The sequence below is a fragment of the Corapipo altera genome, unplaced genomic scaffold (genome assembly GCF_003945725.1).
Source record: "Corapipo altera isolate COAL_440 unplaced genomic scaffold, ASM394572v1 305, whole genome shotgun sequence".
Classification (NCBI taxonomy): Eukaryota; Metazoa; Chordata; class Aves; order Passeriformes; family Pipridae; genus Corapipo; species Corapipo altera.
The window spans coordinates 57,573-77,297 of NW_020885011.1; the positions used below are offsets into that span (position 1 = coordinate 57,573).

The window sequence follows — 19,725 nt, forward strand, 5'->3', positions numbered from 1 at the left end:
GCGGGACATGGAGGAGCGGGACGGCCGCGCCGGAGGCTTCAGGAAGGTGCGGCGGTCCCGGCGGGGGGGTCGGTCCCGGGCGGGGGGTTTCGGGCCCGCTCATCCCTTCCTCTCTCCGCGCAGGACACCGTGGACCGGCTGCTCCGCCTCCATTTCCGGGACGGGAGGACACGAGGTACCGGGGCAGCGGCGGGCGGTACCGGGAGGGCCCGGGCGCGGCTGGCTGGGCCCCCGCCTGCCCTGAGCGCCTTGTCGTTGCAGTGAACGGGGACGCGCAGCTGCTGATGGCCGAGATGCTGAACGTCTTCGTCCGAGGTGAGCGCGCGGGGTCAGCCCCAGCCGCCCTGTGGGCCCGTTACCGACCGGCGGGCCCCCCCCCCGCCCCAGCCTTCGCCCCGAGCATCCAGCACTTCGTCTCATCCCGTGCTGCACCAGCTCTGCTGTCTCCTGCGCAGCCGAAGCCCTGACACCGCTTCCCGCACTCCTCCGGGCTACCTCCCTCCTAGGAAACTAGCCAGGCCCCCCGGGCGGGACCCCCCTCCCCGGCAACTCCCATACCCCTCTCACTGCCCTCCGCTTTCCCTTGTCCTGCAGAAGCGGCGGCACGGGCAGCGCGGCAGGCTCAGACAGAGGACCTGGAGAAGGTGGATATTGAGCATCTGGAGAAAGTGCTGCCGCAGCTGGTACGTAACCATGGGCCTCAACTGCACGGGAGCAGGATGAGGATGTGAGCTGAAACAGCTTGATGCTGTTCCCCTTGGGAGATGTTTCAGGAACCTGGCCTATGTGCTGACTGGCTTGCTGCTCTCTCCTTACAGCTTCTGGATTTCTAGAGGCCTCCTGAAGCACATGCTACCTGCCAGCAGATGGTCCTGACCTGACAGCAAACATCTGTCTCAGCCTCAGAGTCCAGCTCTGGGAAAAACAGTTTCAACTTTTTCTTCCTCTGTTGTTTTGCTTCTGTTTCCCCTCCCTTTTACCAAGCACAATACAGCCCATAGCAATGATGCTGTCAGATACTATTTTTGAGAAGAGGCTGTCGTAGGCTTGTTTTGTTCAGCTGAGTATGTAACTGGTTTCCGTCTTGCTGCTTTACTCCTGTTAACAGGGGCCTGTACTTCACAGCACGGTAGGATGCTGTTGCTTTCTCAGCTAATGTGAGAAACAGGTGCTGCTTCACAGGGATGCATGGAAAGACTTAATGGCTGGAAATACCATCCAGTCTTCAGGCTCTCCTTGCCTCAGCAGGCAGCTGTGACAGCAACTCTAGTAGCTCCAAGCCTGTATAATGAATAGGTCGTTAACAGGAGCTCAGTCACAGGCTCTTGCCAAGAGCAGGTAACTGATCTTTATTTTATAAATAAACAGTGTCTGTCCTTCACTACCTTCCAGTATTTCTCTAGAGCTGTGACATCAAAGAATACTCAGAACCTTTTAACCATTTGATATTCTCCTCAGAAGCTGCTTCCCCTCTGCTATAAATTTGTTCTCACAAACATCAGTAAGTTAAAAACCCGTCTCCCTCCCTCCGCTGTAATTAATCATCAAAAGTCAAGTTGCTTCAAAGACTTGAAGAGTTTCCCCCTCACCCACCCTCTTCTCTAAATCTTTGTAGGAGGAAAGGAAAAAAGGACAAAATAACAAACAGCATGTGTGAGAATCCCACATCACGGGACAGCCTGGCCCCTCTGGCAGTGGGGGGAAGGGAAGGGGGGGGGAGCAGGGGGGCGCTATGAAATAAGAAACCTCACACATGTGGGCAGGACCCACACAACCCAAGTGGCTTTGTTGGGAAGTGCATGGCCCCTGCAGGAGCACCACTGACGGGCCATGGCTCGGGGCCTGCGCTCCTGCTGTGGGATCAGCAGCAAGCAGGCCTGTTCCCAGGGACAGCTGTGGCAGGCAGAGGCTCAGTAGGTCCTTGTACTCTTTTCGGCCAGGAGCTATCAGGGTCATTCCTCAGGACACCAGCCACTTGGAAACCTCATGAAAACCGCAGTTTAATACACATTCTGATGACAGTACCAGCTTAAGCAGTCCCCAGCAGCCCTCTGCCACTCAGCCAAGACAATTGTTTGTGCAGCTGTACAACGCACCCTGTGAAGGAACTGACCTAGTTCAGCCTTCAGCCCCACAACCATTGGTAAAAAAAAGGCAATAGCAAAAAAATGCAACTAATGCTACCTTTGAATGCCCCAAAACCCCAGGGATGAGTTCAGCTATTACAGCAGAAGTGATACTGAAACAAAACTAGCTCATCAGGTACCTGCAGATATTGTTCTGCAGCAGGGCCGAAATCCTTGTAGCAAGCAGCTTAGTGAACAGCCTGCAGTTTTAAATGTCAGGGCATCTTGTCCCCCTTAAAGAATTCAGTCCTACTTTCTTGCCTTTTCCAGATTTCAGATCCTCATCTCTCCCTCCTATCTGACTCCTACTGACACAGGTCCCAAAGCTGCTGCCATAAAAAGGTTCAAGTTCCCTTTCCTGACACACACAAGCATTGACTCAAGAGAACTGCTGATGTGGACATTAGTAGTAAAGCAGCATTTTAATAGCAGCAACAGCTAAAACTAACTCTTCTTTGCATAGCGAAGAGGAATAAGACCTCTGATCTAGCTGTTAAAGGTACTGATTTTTCATTCTTGTGCTTGTATTGGGTTCGATGTGTGGCTGAGTCACACAAGGGTCAAGCACAGGCAGAACTGCCTGAGAGAACTCACAGTGAGCAATATGAAGTCTAGTCCTCATCCCTGCACTTAACCCATGAAACTGCCCCAGGAATACTGATATTGCTGCTTGTATCCCTAAACTACTTCTATTTTCCCACCTCAGGTACTTGCAGGTGACAGTTACAGTACTTGCTCTTTATGAAACTGGCAGAATCAGAAAAGATAAGCAAATTGGCACTATTTGATGTCTCCTGTGCTCTTCAAAAAATAAAGACAAGCACATCTGAAGGCACACTGCAACAACTTCCTTCAAACCACACTGCTTATTCTAACCCTGGGAATCAAAAACACCAGCACAAGTATTTCCCCACCTATCATTAGCAATGACTTCTGGTTTCCCCCCAATACATCCTGCATAAATTCAGCAAAGCAGCTCTAGCTACAGTCTGCCTCTGACTTGTAAGACATGAGTAAGCCTGACACAGCACCTGAACCAAGATACAGACAGTCCTGTGGAAGGTAGGCTCAGTCCACACTTAATCCACTAAAGCAATAAACTTTAAACATTATTTTAATGGGTTTTTGGTTTGCTGTGGTATGCCTTTTATAGCCTGTCAAGCACTAGAAGAGGTTGCTTTCCACAGGGAGGATTTAGAGCGGCCGCTGTACATAGTGCTCTCACATTCCCCACTGCCAGTGGCCGCACACATTCCCTGTTTATGTTTGGGTGTCATGTAAGAAATCAATCAATTTTTTTGGTAAAGCATTCTGCTCCCTCTACTTTGAGTCTTCTTTTTCCTCTTACACCTTTCTTTCATGCCTCCCCCTCCCTCCAAGCTTCTTCAAAGCATCTAGGACCATTTGGAAATAATTAGACCTGAAGGGAAATGTTGGCCAGGCTGGGAGACAATAACAAGTGCCAGGAACCCTGGGTGCCCTTTCTAGCCACTTTGAAGTTCATTCAGATGGTACAAAGCTCTGTTTTGCTTTGTTAAAAAAAAATGGGAGGAAGAGAATGAGGCATGACAGGCCCATTGAAAAGGGAGCAGGTTCCTGTGAACTGACAGAGACCAAGTGCTGGGGCAAGAAACATTATCAAAGGGACCGACCAAAAGGGCTCCCACGGCCACTCTGCTTTATTACGTATACAAATTGTGCAGATGTGCATGTAGTGCAGGGAGGAAACAAGGAAAATGGAAAATATGGTATTACTATACCATGGAACCCCAGTTCTCCATGGATCATTGACCCACAGAGAAGACTTCAAATAGAATCCAGCACCATGGCTGCCGTGGCACTACAGAGTTCATCTCCAGTGTAATTGCAATTCTAACCAACAACATTCATCTCCACATGACGTCTGCAGAAGGCAATGACCCGGACTGGGGCTTTCCCCCAACACGAGCGGTGGTGCAGGGCATGGCCACCCTGCTCCAGGAACACTCCAACCACCAACCAAAGAGACCCTTTAACTGGATGGCTTTTTCCTTGCTGTAATTACTGGTGTTAATTATACACAGTGAAAATAGAACTAGAGCTTAGGGCAGAAATAATCTCAAGAGGCATTCCATGAACAGATACCTGTGTTCCTTGTTAGTAAGATTCTGGCAACTGAACACAATACAAGGGCAGCAGCCCAAGAGGTTCACAGGAAAGGCCAACTGAACTGGTTTAAGTGACCTAAGTGCTTCCTCTTCATTCACTTTCCAGGCATCTATATTCAAAAGTATCAGCAGCACTAACTCCACCCAGCAAGAAGCAGAAAGAAGTCTTGTTTTAGGCATCACTTAACAACTATAGTTAAAGCTGAACCAGATTGTATCTTGATGCTAGAATCCAGGCAGATAGACTCAAGTGATCTCTGAAGGTAGAACTGGGAAGATTGAATTTAAAAATATGGACAGAAACAAAGTCCTTCACAGAAAGTATATAGAAATTATATCCCACTTATTTCTCTATGCTTATTATTTGCATGCAAGAAACCTTAAATTTAACTTCTAACCTTGCTTCTGTAGTCACAAAGACCATAAACAGGCCTTCCACTCCTTCACCAGGTGCAACTGGCATCTGAAATAGCAATTCTCTTTTTATAACTAATGTTCATACAGATTAGCTCTCCAGGGCCACTAACAATTTCTTATGCATTCTGAGTAAGTTCATCAAGACAGGGGGACAGCTGATTGCTCACTGATCCAGCAGCCCAGGATGCTTCATCTCTTTCCACCTACAAAAAAAACCCACAGGAGCATTAAAACACTTAGCATGTAATTTGCACTGTCTCATTTCTCAATAATATGATCTGGTGGCTGAGGGCTCTGGACACTGCTGTGCTCAGGCAGCCTTGGAGACCACAAGGGAGCACTTAGGGAGATGGAATGGTAGATACATCATAACTTTTGGAGCAGGGAACTTCATCCTTCATGTTATTAATATGTATGTTAGAGCATATTATTAACCTTTCATACTAACTGTTACATGGGAAACCTGCATGGGCAGGTGAGATGATATTTTGTACTTTGTCCAGATAATCTTTACTTGGAAAAGAAAACTCTAAAGTGCAATGCTTCAAACATACTGGAAGCAGGCAACAGTGAAGATCCTGTTTCCCACTGCATCAGTATCTCAGCACCAATCTATACCAGACCGGGGTATTTCCACAGCAGGGAAATACAGCAACTCACTGTTGGGAGCCTTCAGACCTAATGGTCTGCTTGCTGGAGCTGAGGGCCCCACAGTATCTTCCAGAAACAAATACTAAAAGTTGATATTTGGCATTAGTAGCCAGGGATTTCCATATAACCATTACTAGTTTTGTTGCTGTTAAGGGGGCTGATTTAATGTCTCTTTTTTTTTTTTTTCCCTTTTTTTATTTCCTCTCTTCTCTCTCCCTCTTGTCTTTGCCACTGCATCAAAAAGTGAATATTGCCAACTGTTTATTTCAGGAATCCTTCTTCTAATTATCTCATATTTTGTATAAATTCACATAAAAAACACACACATAAGCTATTTGTTTGGGAACTAAAAACAAGATTGCAGTTTTCTGATGAGGATAAACCAAGAAAAAATTAGTAATGGAAACTTGGTTGCAATCTTCATTATGGAAAACCACTACTGGTTTGCAGTGAAGATTTAAAACAGGAAGACCAGCTAAAAAAAATTCAAGAGAAAGAAAAGTACTAAAACAGACTACAGAAGCAAAAGGGAAAATAATGGCAGAGATTTAACAGATGACATTGGCCTTTGGTATGTAGAATGTCCTGCCTATTAATATTTGAACAACACTGGTAGAGTTAAGAGCTCAGTGCATCAAACCAAAAACATAGTTAAGAATGCTGCAAGCATATGGATTAGGCATCAGACTCCCCAGTGTTCAGAGCCTGCACTCAGATCCTTCTCCAGTGAAGGCTCAGGTTCAAGTTCCAAACTGATGCGTGATCAACAAGCAGTGAACCAAGTTCCTGCATGCACAAGCTGACATCTGCAACAATACTGGCAACATCCAACACGTTTGGCAGAGAGGAGCCTGCCTTTTGGGGCAGTTTAGAATGAACAGAGCTCTCCTCTGATTTCATGATACCTGGCAGCTTCAGCCATTTGGGGATTTTCCCAGGGGTCCTTCTCAAGCCCTGCAGAGCTCCCTGTGTGCTGGCTGCTTCTGGACACTCGCTGCTCTTTCTGTCGCTTCCTGCTTCTGGTCCAGGCAGGGACGGAGCTCTCGATGCCACAGACGATGAAGCAGAAGGAACTAATGATCTGGGAAAACACCTGAGAAAGAAAATAAGCAAGGAAAATTAAGCTTCATTTTTCATAATAAACCCTGTACCACCACCACCACCACCTTTAAATTTTTTAAGTCAGATTGAAAAGGTTCTTCTTTTTCCACAATAGAAGCACTAGGATTTACTTGATTTAGTCACTGAAATCCTACTTTGTAAAGGACTCACAAATCTATGGAGTATGACAGTATGACTGTTTCTGGAGAACAGGAAGCCCTAGCATCTTCAAAGAACATTTCTTTGTAGTAAGATGAGCTCATTTCATGCTTCCCCCATCCCTGAAATACTCAGGCATTTGCAACTCTATTCAGTCTCAACATACCTGGCTACTAATAAATCAGCTGCAGAAGGGGAAACTGCAGAGCTCAGCAGGTCCGATTTCAGGTAACAAGCTGTTTAAAAATGAAATCAAATCACTCACAATCACCACAGTATCACACAGCTCTCAGCTCAACAAATACCTGCTGTATACTACAGTAGATCTCCATCACCCTTGCCCCAAATGACATAGGACACTTTTTAACTGTGAAAGTTTCTTTCACAACTCAGAGCTGCCCTATTTCATCATTCAAACCCCGAGATCCTGACATTTTCTTTCAATGCTCACCACATCTCAGAAACTTTTCTGTGAAGCCAGAGCGTGCTTTGATCTCTGGGAGAAACAGGGATTCTAAGCATAAACCAGAGATGTCAAAGTACCAAAGATTCAGATCTGTTCTACCATCTTCACCCAATCCACTACCACAGGAACGCTGCAAAAGCATTTCATAGTAATTTGGCTAGTTAACATTTTGAACAACAGGATTTTTTTCTACAGAGCCATTCTTCCATCATTCTTGCTCTCATGGCAGACAATGCTTACTCCCAAGCCTAACAAATCCCATAAAAAAGGTACTATGTCTACATTTCTGCTCAAGCTAACTGACCAAGCCAGCTCTGGAGAGCTTCAGCCAGTTGGAATGGGAACATTCACCAGCATTCTCAAGGACTGCAGTACCTTTTGTCAGAAGATCTCTGACAGTAAGGATGTAATTCTCAGTCTACTACAAGAACTATACAGTCAGCTGAAGGAAAGAGGCAATGCACTCACCCCTGCACTCCTCAGATCCAAAATGAATTACAGCAGTTGGAAAGAGTTTAGCCTGCAGCAAAAGGGGAAAAGAAGGTATCACTCAATGTAGATGCTTTCACAGTTCACAGTGAACATTAGAGGCAGGTTAGACAGGTACAGACAAATTCATGGAGTTCAAGCCAAGGTCACTGAACTATCTATAATTCAGAAAAAGTTAAACTTGTGCAGAGCACAGGGCACTTGGAGTACACTGTGAAGCAAAATTTTATTATCTGTTCTACCACACACAGGTGATGAGACCTGTACAGCACATGCTCACTGTGCCAGTGCCCTGCCATTCCTTCTCCTCTGTCCCAGTATCTCCTGCCATTGTATTGCACACACATTCTCCACTGCTGAGCAGATAGTGGGAATATGAAAGGAATCTTCTAAGATCTGAGTGGCTGATAGCAAGAGAAGAAAAATCTAGCTATGCCCTCCAAAATCTATTCTAGATCATTTTATTACATTTACACCCTATGGGGTCTATGTCTATGGTGGAAATTTGTCAAGTTTCGCCAGCTTTCCAGGACGCAGTATTTCCTTTTATAAATCCAGCCTGAATTCCTAGTTCCTACTTGTCAGAATAATTGCCACATTCAAACACTTTTTCCATCCTGTGGGTTTGGTTGTGATTTTTTTCCCTTTATTTCAATGGAAGTTCCTGTGACTGGTGTCCATTTCCTCTCGTCCTTTCACTGGGCACGGCTGGGAAGTCTGGCCCGTCTCCTTTGCTGTTCCCCATCTCTTTCATTGCCCACGTTGACAAGCCCCCCAGAGCTTCTCTTTTCCAGGCTGAACAACCCTGACTCTCTTTGCCTCTCCCCATATGTCAGACGCATCGGTCCCTCGTTATCTTTTAGTCCTTTGCTGGGCACCAGAGAAACTGTAAAACTGGACTCACAGTCCCCCAGTTCAACTAAAGAATCACAAACACACCTGTAGGTAAAGGAAGGACCTACCTACAGAGGTTGCTCTGCCACCTCCAGTGACCACAGTGTCACACCACACCTTCCAAAAACCCAGTGCTGGAACTAAGCAATACATTACATAGCACTACCCCACCATGTCCAGATGGTGTATCCAAGTGTTCCCAAGGGAAACAGTGAGCAACAAAGTCAAAATTATTGAACTTAGTACTAAAATCAGACACTGCTGCAGGCACAGGCTTGGATTTTTAAATGGTTTGAAGGTGATACACAGAAGATTAATATGATATGGTATAACCAGCTGTACCAGGAAGGATTCTGAAAGAAAAATATTGTATTTATTACCTGCATCACATGTCAGTATAATACCACATAAAGAAAAAGTAGCTGAAACAATTCTGTTAAGCTTTTAGGAAGCCTTATACTAAGAAACAGATAAAGACACCAAATCATAGAGTAAACTAAATAAAAGCAACCCACTGCCTCACTTGGTATCACTCATGAATACTTGGGAACTGTGCAGGGCAGACTGCCTGCTCTGAAGTTTTCCTGAGCCTCTGTTGCCACCATCAGCTCAGTCTGGATATTGGAATGACAGTCCTTGGACCTGATCCAGAACAGCAGTTACCAGAACTCAGTGGAACCCTGATCTTCACAGAGGATGCTGTGGACAGCTGCCCTATACAGAGACTAATAAAACTGTATTAACTGAAGGCAAAATGAAACAGCTTCACCTATCTTCCTGCCTACAAGCTTCAGATGAGCATGTGGTATTACGTATTTTTTTGATGCTAATCCAAAGGCTGTGGGAGACTGTCTCACACAGCATGGCCAACATCACACTAGACTGAAGCAGGAGACATTCATTAGCCTACTCCAAGTTTCAGCTCCTGCTAAAGCATCCAGGAAATTTCACATCCTTGAACTGACATTTTAGCAAAAATAATTATTTATTAGGTCTTTTAACATTTCATTCCTCAATCAACAGGGCCTAAGGTTGCCTGCTCCAGTCACAAAGACGGCTCTCCATAAACTTTTTTAATTAAAAAGTACCAGACATGGTTTAGAAACCTCAGAGAAAACTCTCACAAGAGCTTTGATGTTTTCGCTGCATTCGTCTATTTAGGAAATGGGTGCCTTAAAAAGGGCCCCCCAACACACATACACTGAAGCCCTTTTACACACAACATCCTTTTCATGCCAGCTGCAAGTTGGAAAATGAGGTTTTTGTAGTGTGTTAGTGTTGGAATTTTTTAATAACCTCCCCTCTCTTTTTTTCACCTCCCAACCAATTATCTTGGTAAATAATTAACATTCTGAAGAAGATAAGTAAGCACAGCATCTCAGAGCTCAAAGCCCCTTAGTTCAAAGCCCTGCCCTTTTCTCTTAGTTTCCCTGCTGCCGCCACTGAAACTTCCTTGTCAATCAAGCTCTGGGCACACACATCAAAGCCTCATGTGGGAATGGCCCCAAGGGGTCAGAGAAAATTCATGGCAGGGCCTGTGTGAGGCACAAAGAGAGAAAGAGAGTGAGAAACACAGACTAAGAGCTAGACACACACTCAACGAACAAACACACAGACAGACTGTGCCCCAATATAAACCTCTACCCTATTTACTCACAGGTTGTCAAATAACCATAGTTCTCAGTTTCAGGATCCACGTCCACAATCATTTCCCACTGCTGGCAAAACATCAGTCCAAATGTTTCAGTTCAAAATCTTAATTGAAAAAAACTCAGAGGAGCTAGACAGCAGCCCACAAGTACACAGAATGCAACCTCCTTCCCATGGCTCCTTTCCCTGCATCCCTATCCCTTCCTAGGGGTCAGCCAACACGGAGTCCCCTCTTGCCAAACTTCCATCCAGTAAGTTATTTTTCTTCAATTCAAACAGACTATTGGCTCATGCACAGAACCCTTGGTTCAGCTTCCTTTGTGCAGAATTTTCAGGTACCAATCCCAGCACTTCCTGAGAGCTCAGTACAGAAGGCAGCTGCACCTCACTTCTCACCCCATGAATTCTCTAGCCAGTCACTAGCAGGACATAATGCTGTCCCAGAGTTTCCTGAAAAACGAAAGTATTTAAATCAGCAGCAATTTTACATTAAAAACAAGCAGGCCAATGGAATGATTGGCCACTGGACAGCCCCACTGTCCAAGGGCTGTCTTGGCACAAAGAAGAGAAGGCTTTAGTAGATGCCATGCAGGAAAACATGCAAGCCCAAAGTCAAAGCCTCTAACATTTTCTAACACAGCTAAGAATGTAAGGATCACACACTGGCTGCTCTAATCTTTGCAGTTGTTCTAATGCATCTGCCAATGTTTCTAGAAGAACAGCTCTCCAGTTCTTAACCTCACTTCATAGGATTCTTTTAAGATTATCTGTGAATCAGAATAGATTTTGAAAACTCTTAGAATCACACTGAGCCTGTCAGATTGAGTAAAAGAATCAAAGGTTGTCCAAAACAATTAAGTCAAAAAGCTCTGTTCAGTTATATGCAGAGAATTACCACAACAGGACTGAGCCAAGAGCCAGTTACTACACTCAAACACCCAGAATTTCTTTTCCTTGCTGCTTTGATTTCCAGCCAAAGAAACAATGCCATTCTGACTGGGGAAATAGATGCTATTATCTATTGAATTAAAATGTTCAAATCACACTGTGCAAGACATATTTACAAGATACAGTCAGATCTTGTACAGATCTGTACAGATGCACCAACAGCCAGAAATCCAACTGAAAATGGTGTTCCACTGTGCAATTGTATAGATGCAATACAGATGCAATTGTACAGCAACATGCAATGTAAATAAAAATGCTTTGTGCTTGTGGGTTGGTTTTAGGTTTTTTTTGGTTTGCTTTGGGTTTTTTTGGACAGATGAAAAAACTGAGACCTAATGAGATTAAATAACTTATTCAAGGTCACACAGGATGGCAGCAGACAAAATGAGAATTAAGTATGAGAGTCTCTAGAGCCCCATCCACGGCCATAATCACAGGACAGCTTCTTCTGAAGGGATTAGAAAGTCAGTGAGGCAAGGAGAGAAGGAAGTCAATGTCCTGCCTATTGCTCTTCCCATTTAGGAAGTATCATTCCAAATGACCAACTTCTCAGATTTTAAAAAGATCTAACACAGCTTCATCCATTTGCTTAGTTACAGTTGCAAAAGTTTAAATGAATGCTTTCCATTTCAGAGATCAGAAGACCAGCCTGTTACTCATAAAGCCACATTTAGTCTGAAACTATGCAGCTGAGTAACTCCAGTTTTACTCAAGAGAGGAAGCGCACAGTTACTTGGACGCTGCGGTGGTGAGCGTGGTTTGTGACAGCACGGCATCCTGGCACAATGAGGCTGCTGCATCTCGCATTCCACGATAAAAATATCCACACTAGAACAACGTTCCGGGTGAATCCAGCTGTGATACAGCAGAGAAACATTTCTGCTTTGTTTTACTGCCTGTTTTAGTAACTTGTTCTCTAGAACACAGAAAATATTTCAGGCAGAACCCTCCCCAAATAATGGCTGAATACTTCCTCCTTCACAGACATACACATGCAAAAAAAAAATCCTAGAACACAGCACTGCAGATGATGTACATTATTCCCGGCAGTTGTTCTGTTCCCTGACAGAGCAATGCTGTCAGACCAGGCAGGGGCTGCTGTCAAAGGGAACTTGCAGCTGCCAGAAGGAGCAGCATTCTTTCCGTTACATGATCTGAGAGGATCTGCCACAGGTCTGCTGTTAGTTTGATGTTAGAAGATGAATAAGAAAATAAGCACTTCAAAGGAACACGCGCATGGAAGGAGAAACCCAAGCTACCAACATGAAATACTGCATAGTACACACACCCCAAACACATAAACTAGCTCTTGGAAAATTCAACTGGAAAGCCACTGGATCAAAAGGTTCTCCAGCAAGACTGCACAGCATCACTGAAACAGAAATAAACACCACAGCTATGGTGAAAGGGGCAGACCAAGTGGTTCATGTTTATAACCTGAGAACAAAGCTGCCCAATGTGAACAGCAACTGCCAAAGGAGGTGGATATCCTGCAGCCACCACAGACGTGGGACGGATCCAGCTAAGACAGAGGACCTTTAAAATTCATAAGGCAAAGATAAGATTTGAAAACACTGTTTTGAGAATGCTACTTAATAAGGAATCCAGGTGTAAAGAGTATTAATTGAGCCCCTGAGCTGAGATCAGAAAGATCTGGCCTCCAAACCTGACAGTAGCAGTGAACATTTTGGGCAGGATTTCCACTCTGAATGCAGTAGTCCAAGGAAGCTCTCACCAGGACCAAAGCACCCTGCCATACTTGAAGCCAAGCATCATGAGGCAAGCAGGGACAGCCTCTGCGAGCATGGGTAACAGGCCTCACCACAAACAGGAGGTGAGATTGCTAGGAAATGCAGTCAGATGAGAAAATCCTGAATGGAGAAGTAAAGGGCTAAGACTTTTAGGTGAATGCCATCCTCTGTGCTGGATGGATTTCAGTATTAATTGCAATTCTCTTTGCTAGTGAGTGCAATAACCACAAGGCCTGCCACTGGAAGTGCCTCTAACAGACTTAACTCTGATGAAGTAATTTTTTCTGAAATTCCTTCAGATTTTTGCCAATAGAGAAGGCTGACCGTAGCTGGCTTCACTGAACAGGCATGCCAGATGTACTGCCCAAAGTGGCATTAACAAATAGGATATGGAAACAGAACCAAAGGCAAAGAAAGGAACAAACAGCTCGTCTGGATTTCTGCCTCGTGGTACGCGCCAGAGGAAACATTCGGTGCACTCTAAGATCTGATTAGAAGACCTAAATATTTATGTGGAAGCCTGTGGATTCCTTTAGCTCCTCTGAAGACAGAAGATGGCCTCCTGCCCTCTCTGCTGCCTGGACTTTTCCAGTGGCCGGTACTCCTACTTTCTGCTAATTCTTTCCTAGTATTAGCTCAGCAATCAATGATTTTTTTCCACTAACCCACCCCAGATACGCACTACACAAGCGCCTGTTTCTGGGAGGAGAAAGAAGCTAAGAAGCAACTTTGAAAAGCTCAGACAGCCTAGAAAAACACAAACAAGGCACTAGAGTTATAAGGCATGCAAAGCCAAGTGCTACAACAGGGAAGCCTGTGGTTGATCAGCTCTGGAGAGCAGAATATTATAAAACACTTCAAGGGACATGAGAAGAAGGCGGCCAGCAAAAACAGCAACAACAAAAAAATCAAAGCAATGCCTTGAAGTCTTTATGGGTTCCAAAAACTTCATGTTGCTGCCAATCTGTGTGTTCACTATACTGTAAATACACACAGATTTTGGGAGAATTCACTTCAGACAGTTCTTTGAATCCAAGTATCTTGGCAAACAAGTCGACAACATTTGTCTTTCTTCTTGGTTTTGCTTCCAGCGCAAAGGTTCTCCCTTCGCTGTAAGTGATCAAATTTAACAAATATGGTGCCAATCTTATCAGCTTGAATGGAACAAGAGGGTGGAGAGAGCAGAAGTATTGATAATACAGTACTCAACCATCTGCAGTCACTCCTGTTACTGGCTTTGCACAAACTTCAGTAATTTATAAGTATCTGAATGCTCAAATGTGCTCACGTTACTGCCTCAGACACCATCCACTCTTCACTACAGACAGTACCAAGGTAGTCTGTAGAGTGGAGGATAGCCCACTGCTAACTTAGGACCTGGGATAATGTGAAAATTAAATGATGAAAAAAAATGCAGAATGGCTAGATACACCATGGTAGTACCCGTTTTGGAAAAATCAAGAGTCAGGTTATGCGCAGGCATCTCTGCAAGGGAACCACATTAGGTGCCAAGCATCCCACACAAGCACTTGAGGGAAAAGCAGCAAATTTTGGCAGTTACATGATACAACCTGACAACCTTAAAGAGATGTGCTACTGATAAAGACAAACTTCCTCCTGAACCTTTCACACATCCTCCAAGTACAACGAAAGCTTGAGCAATTAGCTGTTCCATGACTTTACTCATGGCTCCCTTTTCCCTGTGATGTCTGGAAGAACTGCACACTCCACAGCACTTCATTCACGTTCACACCCTATATACCACAACACTGTTATTCCAGAACAAGCTTTCTCAGTACAGGGGTGCTGGGTATTGTCAGGTTACCTTAGAGCAAAAGCTCCTTTTCTCCCAGCCCCAAAGCCACATATTTTACAAAGCACCTGCCTACTATCTTTACAGAGCAGCTTTTTCTTTTCATCTCTCTCCTTCCAGATCAGGGAACAGAAGGGGAGCTCTGACTAAAGTTCAAAACGTTTCCCTTCCATGGATCACAGGATGCCTGAAAGGGGAAAGGTCTCCACCAAACCCCTCTGCAGAGAGCCCAACCCCATCTGGGCAAGGCCAGGCCCCGCAGGCTTCTCTGCCGTCCTCAGCCCTGCGGGGACTCTGGCCCATGCAAACCTCTTCCCACACTGAAGATTTCTCAGCTTGGAAGGCCGTAACATCAGGTGAGAAGCAGTGAGCAGGTCCCCATCCCCAGCACTGCCCCAGTACCACAAACATCCCCTCTCTCTCCTGGTCCAGGTCAGGGGTTTTTTTAACAAGAGCCCTGAGGCTCAGGCAGTGCAGCCCAACCAGGAACAGACACCTCTAAACAGGGCATCCAACAGTGACAGAGTGGGCACGGACACAACAGCCAGAGTGATTTCTGCACTCATTTCCACCCAGAGAAGAAAGGCCCTTCAGCCCCTGCCAGGCACCCGGATTCCAGCAGAAGGGAAAGCCTACCCGAGCAGGAGACATTATGGCACAGGGCCTGCACTGACATGGTGAAAGTTAGAGAGGAAAAAGGATTTACACCAGCAACAGGAGCAAAGCTTCACCCAGAATCACCCAATCCAAACTGAATGGCATGACAAGATCTCAGCAGGAATTGATTCTTTCCTGTTTGATGCTTCATCCAAGTAAAACGTTGATAAACACACAGAAGCATTCCTTCCATAACAAACCATGACCTGAAAGGGACACAGTCTACATGTCCACTGGCATTAAACACAGCTCTTCCAAGGACAGAAGAACCGTAGGCAGAGCCAAGTCCGTTCAATCCAGCCAGTATCCTAACAGTGAACAACAACCAGATGCACAGAGAAGAGTATCCTTGGTTATATATGTGATACTTTCCCCTAATAATATTAGCTAGCAATGATTTTCAATTCAGAAGCTTCCTGAGATGGTTTCTATATATAAGACAGTCTCACTAAATATCTTCCCTGAACTTGTCCAAATTTCTCTCGAACCAATATATACTTCTAGTATATAGCACCCTACGACAAGCAATTCTACACTTCAGTTTTCTGATGCATGAACAGCTGCCTTCTTCCATCTATTCCAACTCCTGCTTGCCTCCCTTGATGCCACTCACTTATACGAGAGAGCAAGAACTCAATCCATTCCAGCTTCTCCTTGGCATGTTGCTCCTTTTCCAGTCACATCTTTTGCAGACTGACCAGTTCTATCCTACTCAGTCTTTCTTTGGACAGGAGACATCGCAGACCTCTGATGATCCTCACTGTCCTCCTCTGCAGCTTCACCACTTACTTTTGAAGATGCAAGACCAGTTCTGCATAAGTTATTCACCCAAAACCTGGGTCTATACATAGTGATGCTCTCTATTTTGTTCTGAATACTTTGCTTTTGGGAAGGAGACTTTTGTCTTAGTGTGATTACTATTCAGTAATGAGCTGATGATTTCATCGCCTTAAGACTTTGCTCCACAAGGTAACAATCAACACAAGAGCTCACTGAGCCATGTATGACGCTCTAATTACTGCCCCTGTACATGCATCACATTTACCTATGCTGAGCCAGCTGGGTAAGCCAAAAATGCCAAGTCATGCAACTGTTAACTAATGTGATAATAATGTCTTCACAGTGCCATGTTACAATCCCTAAATAATATTCTAAGCATGAGATTTTACTTGCTTTCCACATTTTGCAAGTAATTGTAATGATTTTGTGTAGTTAAGGCTGTGCTTAAAAACTCCATTTTTACTTTAATTATACTCAAATTCTCCATGTAACCGCTTCCTAATTAGTTTGACTGTGCTGTGACCGTATGTGGCATGAATAAAAACATATCTTAAATCAACTTTGGATTTGATACCCTTTATCTTAGCTGGACACTATTCATCTTTCGTATTGAGAGAGAGGATATGAGAAATGAGAAAATATCCTTCCTTAAAACAGGCAATTTGCAAATAATTTTCAGCTTTCAAGCATATTATCTCTAACAGTCCCAGCTGTGTACCAACGTCAAGGCTTCGCACTTTTGCCATGTGCCACAGCAAGCACTGCAGTCCAAGGAAAGTCACTACACCTGGAGATGTCTGACACTAAAATCAACCAGGTTCTTCAACAAGTTGTGATTTCTAATGAAGTCTCTAAGACTGGGCTGTAAGGCAACTCAAAGTCTTTAGAGAGCACTAATTTAACACATTTTTTGTTTCAGGGAGCTGCCACAAGGAATGAATTCCACGGTAAATGTCACAATTAAGAAACTGGGAAATTGCCACATATATAACAAGCACCAGTAATGGTGCCAGGTACGGAACAAAGGCTTTAACACAACAAATTAAATAAAATTCCTGCCATAAAGTTTCTTATTTCAAAGACAAGAAGGTGTAATTTTTCCTGTGGTGTTTCACTGCACAAGCCATGTTTCAGAAGACATCCAGAGAAACATGAGATGTGCACTGAGAAGGAGAAAATAAAAGAACAGTACTGCAGGGTGGGGGAGGCAGGGAAGGGGTAAATAGAGGTAAGCAGAGGATTTTGAACTTTTTAGAAGACAGATCAAAGCTAACAAGGCACTCACAGCCAGCACCAGGGGCTGGGTGAACAGGAGGCAGATACAGGCCTGAACATTCAATCCTCTAAAAGCAGCTACACGTGTATCTCTTCCACATGGCCTGGGCAGGAAGTTGTGGAACTTGGAAAGCTCCACTGCAAACAACTTCAGAGGCTAATCCCTACCTAATTCACCATGCTGCCTGAAAAGTCTCTTTCTCTATCCCTCTCCCCACCCCAGCCCTTCTGCTCCCTCAGGGGCATCAAGCAAGAATTCTCACTGCAACTGCATGAGCCTTTATTCTGCAGGATCTCTGATGCATCAGTCTGAAAGGTCTATGGAATTTTGAATGACAGAACATTTTAAACAGGGTGAGTCTGGGGCAAAGTCACTGGTAAAATCACTCGATCACTCTCTTAACACCTGTGATTTACACAGCCAAGAGTCTCCGGCCAGAGACTTCAAGGCCAATTTATCTGACACTTGTAAAAAATCTCCAGGAATCTGAATTTGAAAACCTGTATTTCAGCCCTTGAGAAAAATTACACACAGAGGCCATATATTCCTCAATGTACACACTGACTTGAAATAAATTCTCACATAGTGATTTCAAAAAGGTCAGATTTTTGTCTACTGTGGCCTCTAGCTCCTGCTGTAGAAATTGAAAATAGTTCCCTTTCCACATCCAGTTTCACATCTCTTACTCTCCTAGCCCAGCTACAGATAGAGCAAACTCAGCTAAGCTCTTGCAACACCAATTCCAGGTTAAAAACAGCTCTGACTCCGCGTGGTACAGAGTGTGTGCACAAAACAATGCGACTCCCCCACCCCTGCCCCAATGTGCCCGTGCCTACTGCTGCACAAGGTGGACCTCTTCTGGTGAAGAGTTTGTGCTCCAAAACACCTGTTCCATTAGCCTCAGCTGAGCAGAAGCCTACAGGGATGACAGCATTACACAGCTTCTTTTGAAAGTAACTACAGCCTACGGCAGGGTAAAGGGGAGCACAAGCCAGAGAGAATCACAGAGCACACGTGTGAGTCCTTACCTCAAACAGTGTCAGACTTTCATCGTTCAAGATGATTCTGGGAGGTGCAACAACTGAAGTTAAAAAACAAGTTACAAAGCAGGACCACCCAGCAACCAGAACAGCAAATACAGCAGGTATGGAAAGGATCCCCACTCCCTGAAGGGGTGACATGTTCATATGCCCACAGAGGCTGCTTCATAGGCAGAAGCATAACACGGTTAAGGGAGTAGCTTATACCTTCTTTGCACTGTGAGGCTGTGTTTAGGGAAGGCATTCCTCCCCCAGTCATATCTCAGGCATCAACAGATCCCATACATACCACAGCTAGGAACAGGCTTTGTAAAGTAAGGCCAAATATTACCAACAGCACTCACACAAGTAAAATGGCAACTCTGCATCGGCAAGGTGGCTTCTTACAAAGTCTCTCAAAATGCCAACTGTGGAAAAAGGAAAGAGAGTTTTGCTGAATTACACTTGTTTCTTCAAATATTGGGCAAAAAGGCTGAACTGTAACAGTAGAATTGCCTCTATAATGTATGAAGATTGACTTTTCCTCCAGAGTACACTGTTGCTATTACAAATCTCTTGTAGAAAAAACAAGCAAACAAACCAAACAACCAACTAAACCACTTGGACATGCTGGTCCCTTATCAAAATCTGGAAAATCCAACAGCAGCTACAGAGAGCAGCCAAGTGAGACTGGTAACTACTTATTACTTCATATCAAAAAACTTGTGCAGGTAACCATGGCTGCCAGCTGAGAATAAGATCTCCAGTAATAACAGTAAGAGCTACTTGGTGCATGGCCTGATTGTCTTTTGTGAATTGACAGAGCCAGAAAGGTTCATCCCCTCTTAGTAGAGTAGCTAAAGCTTCTTTTTCTTCTTTCTGCTTTTTAGAGCTTGTTTTGGATTGGGGAAGGGGGAGTTGTTTTTCCCCCAAAACATTAACACAGAGGAAGTGTGGAAATGCATCCCAATAACACATCATTTGGACACAAACAAGGTGGACAGCAAGTGGGACGGCTTCCTAAGCACAAATATTTTGTCATCAAGCAGCTTGACAGCCTCCATCAAGTAGCCCTTAGCTAAGTGAATTAGCCCAAACGCTCTTCTTATTTCATTCAGGGGCCCTGCAAGGACAGTGCAACTGCCTACTGCTGCTTTTTCAGAGCTGTTTTACTTCCCCGGACAGCAGAAATACCTGCCCAAAGCCCTCTCTCCTGTCATGGTGAGAGCCATGAGCTGCATCTGCCCGGGCTGAGGGGGTGATCGGTCTTACCGGTTTCACTGGGATGGAAGAACCCCTGCAGGACGTGGCGGTCTGGAAAATGAACTCTCAGCACCACCTAAACCAGAGGCAAAGCACATTGGGTCAGTGGTTTATCGCT

At 44.7% G+C, this 19,725-nt stretch overlaps 2 protein-coding genes across 3 annotated transcripts in view; one reads left to right on the top strand and one right to left on the bottom strand.

The window, feature by feature from the left end:
* The first annotated feature begins 6 nt into the window (after nt 1–6).
* CENPX (centromere protein X) lies at nt 7–1,032 on the top strand. Its single transcript, XM_027667490.1, has 5 exons — nt 7–46; nt 124–175; nt 262–315; nt 595–683; nt 819–1,032. Exons 1-5 carry the CDS (start codon nt 8–10, stop codon nt 831–833), a joined length of 249 nt encoding a protein of 82 aa, XP_027523291.1. The 5' UTR covers nt 7; the 3' UTR covers nt 834–1,032.
* Nucleotides 1,033–1,594: 562 nt separating this feature from the next.
* ASPSCR1 (ASPSCR1, UBX domain containing tether for SLC2A4) overlaps nt 1,595–19,725 on the bottom strand; it is a 38,988-nt gene continuing 20,857 nt past the window's right edge. For both annotated transcript variants that reach the window (XM_027667468.1, XM_027667469.1), the window contains 7 exons: nt 19,617–19,683; nt 18,710–18,772; nt 18,354–18,406; nt 7,536–7,587; nt 6,768–6,837; nt 6,247–6,434; nt 1,595–4,893 (listed from right to left, as the gene is read on the bottom strand). In XM_027667468.1, coding sequence (XP_027523269.1) covers nt 4,880–4,893; nt 6,247–6,434; nt 6,768–6,837; nt 7,536–7,587; nt 18,354–18,406; nt 18,710–18,772; nt 19,617–19,683 — 507 coding nt within the window. In that variant the 3' untranslated portion in view covers nt 1,595–4,879. The remainder of the gene's footprint in view (nt 4,894–6,246; nt 6,435–6,767; nt 6,838–7,535; nt 7,588–18,353; nt 18,407–18,709; nt 18,773–19,616; nt 19,684–19,725) is intronic.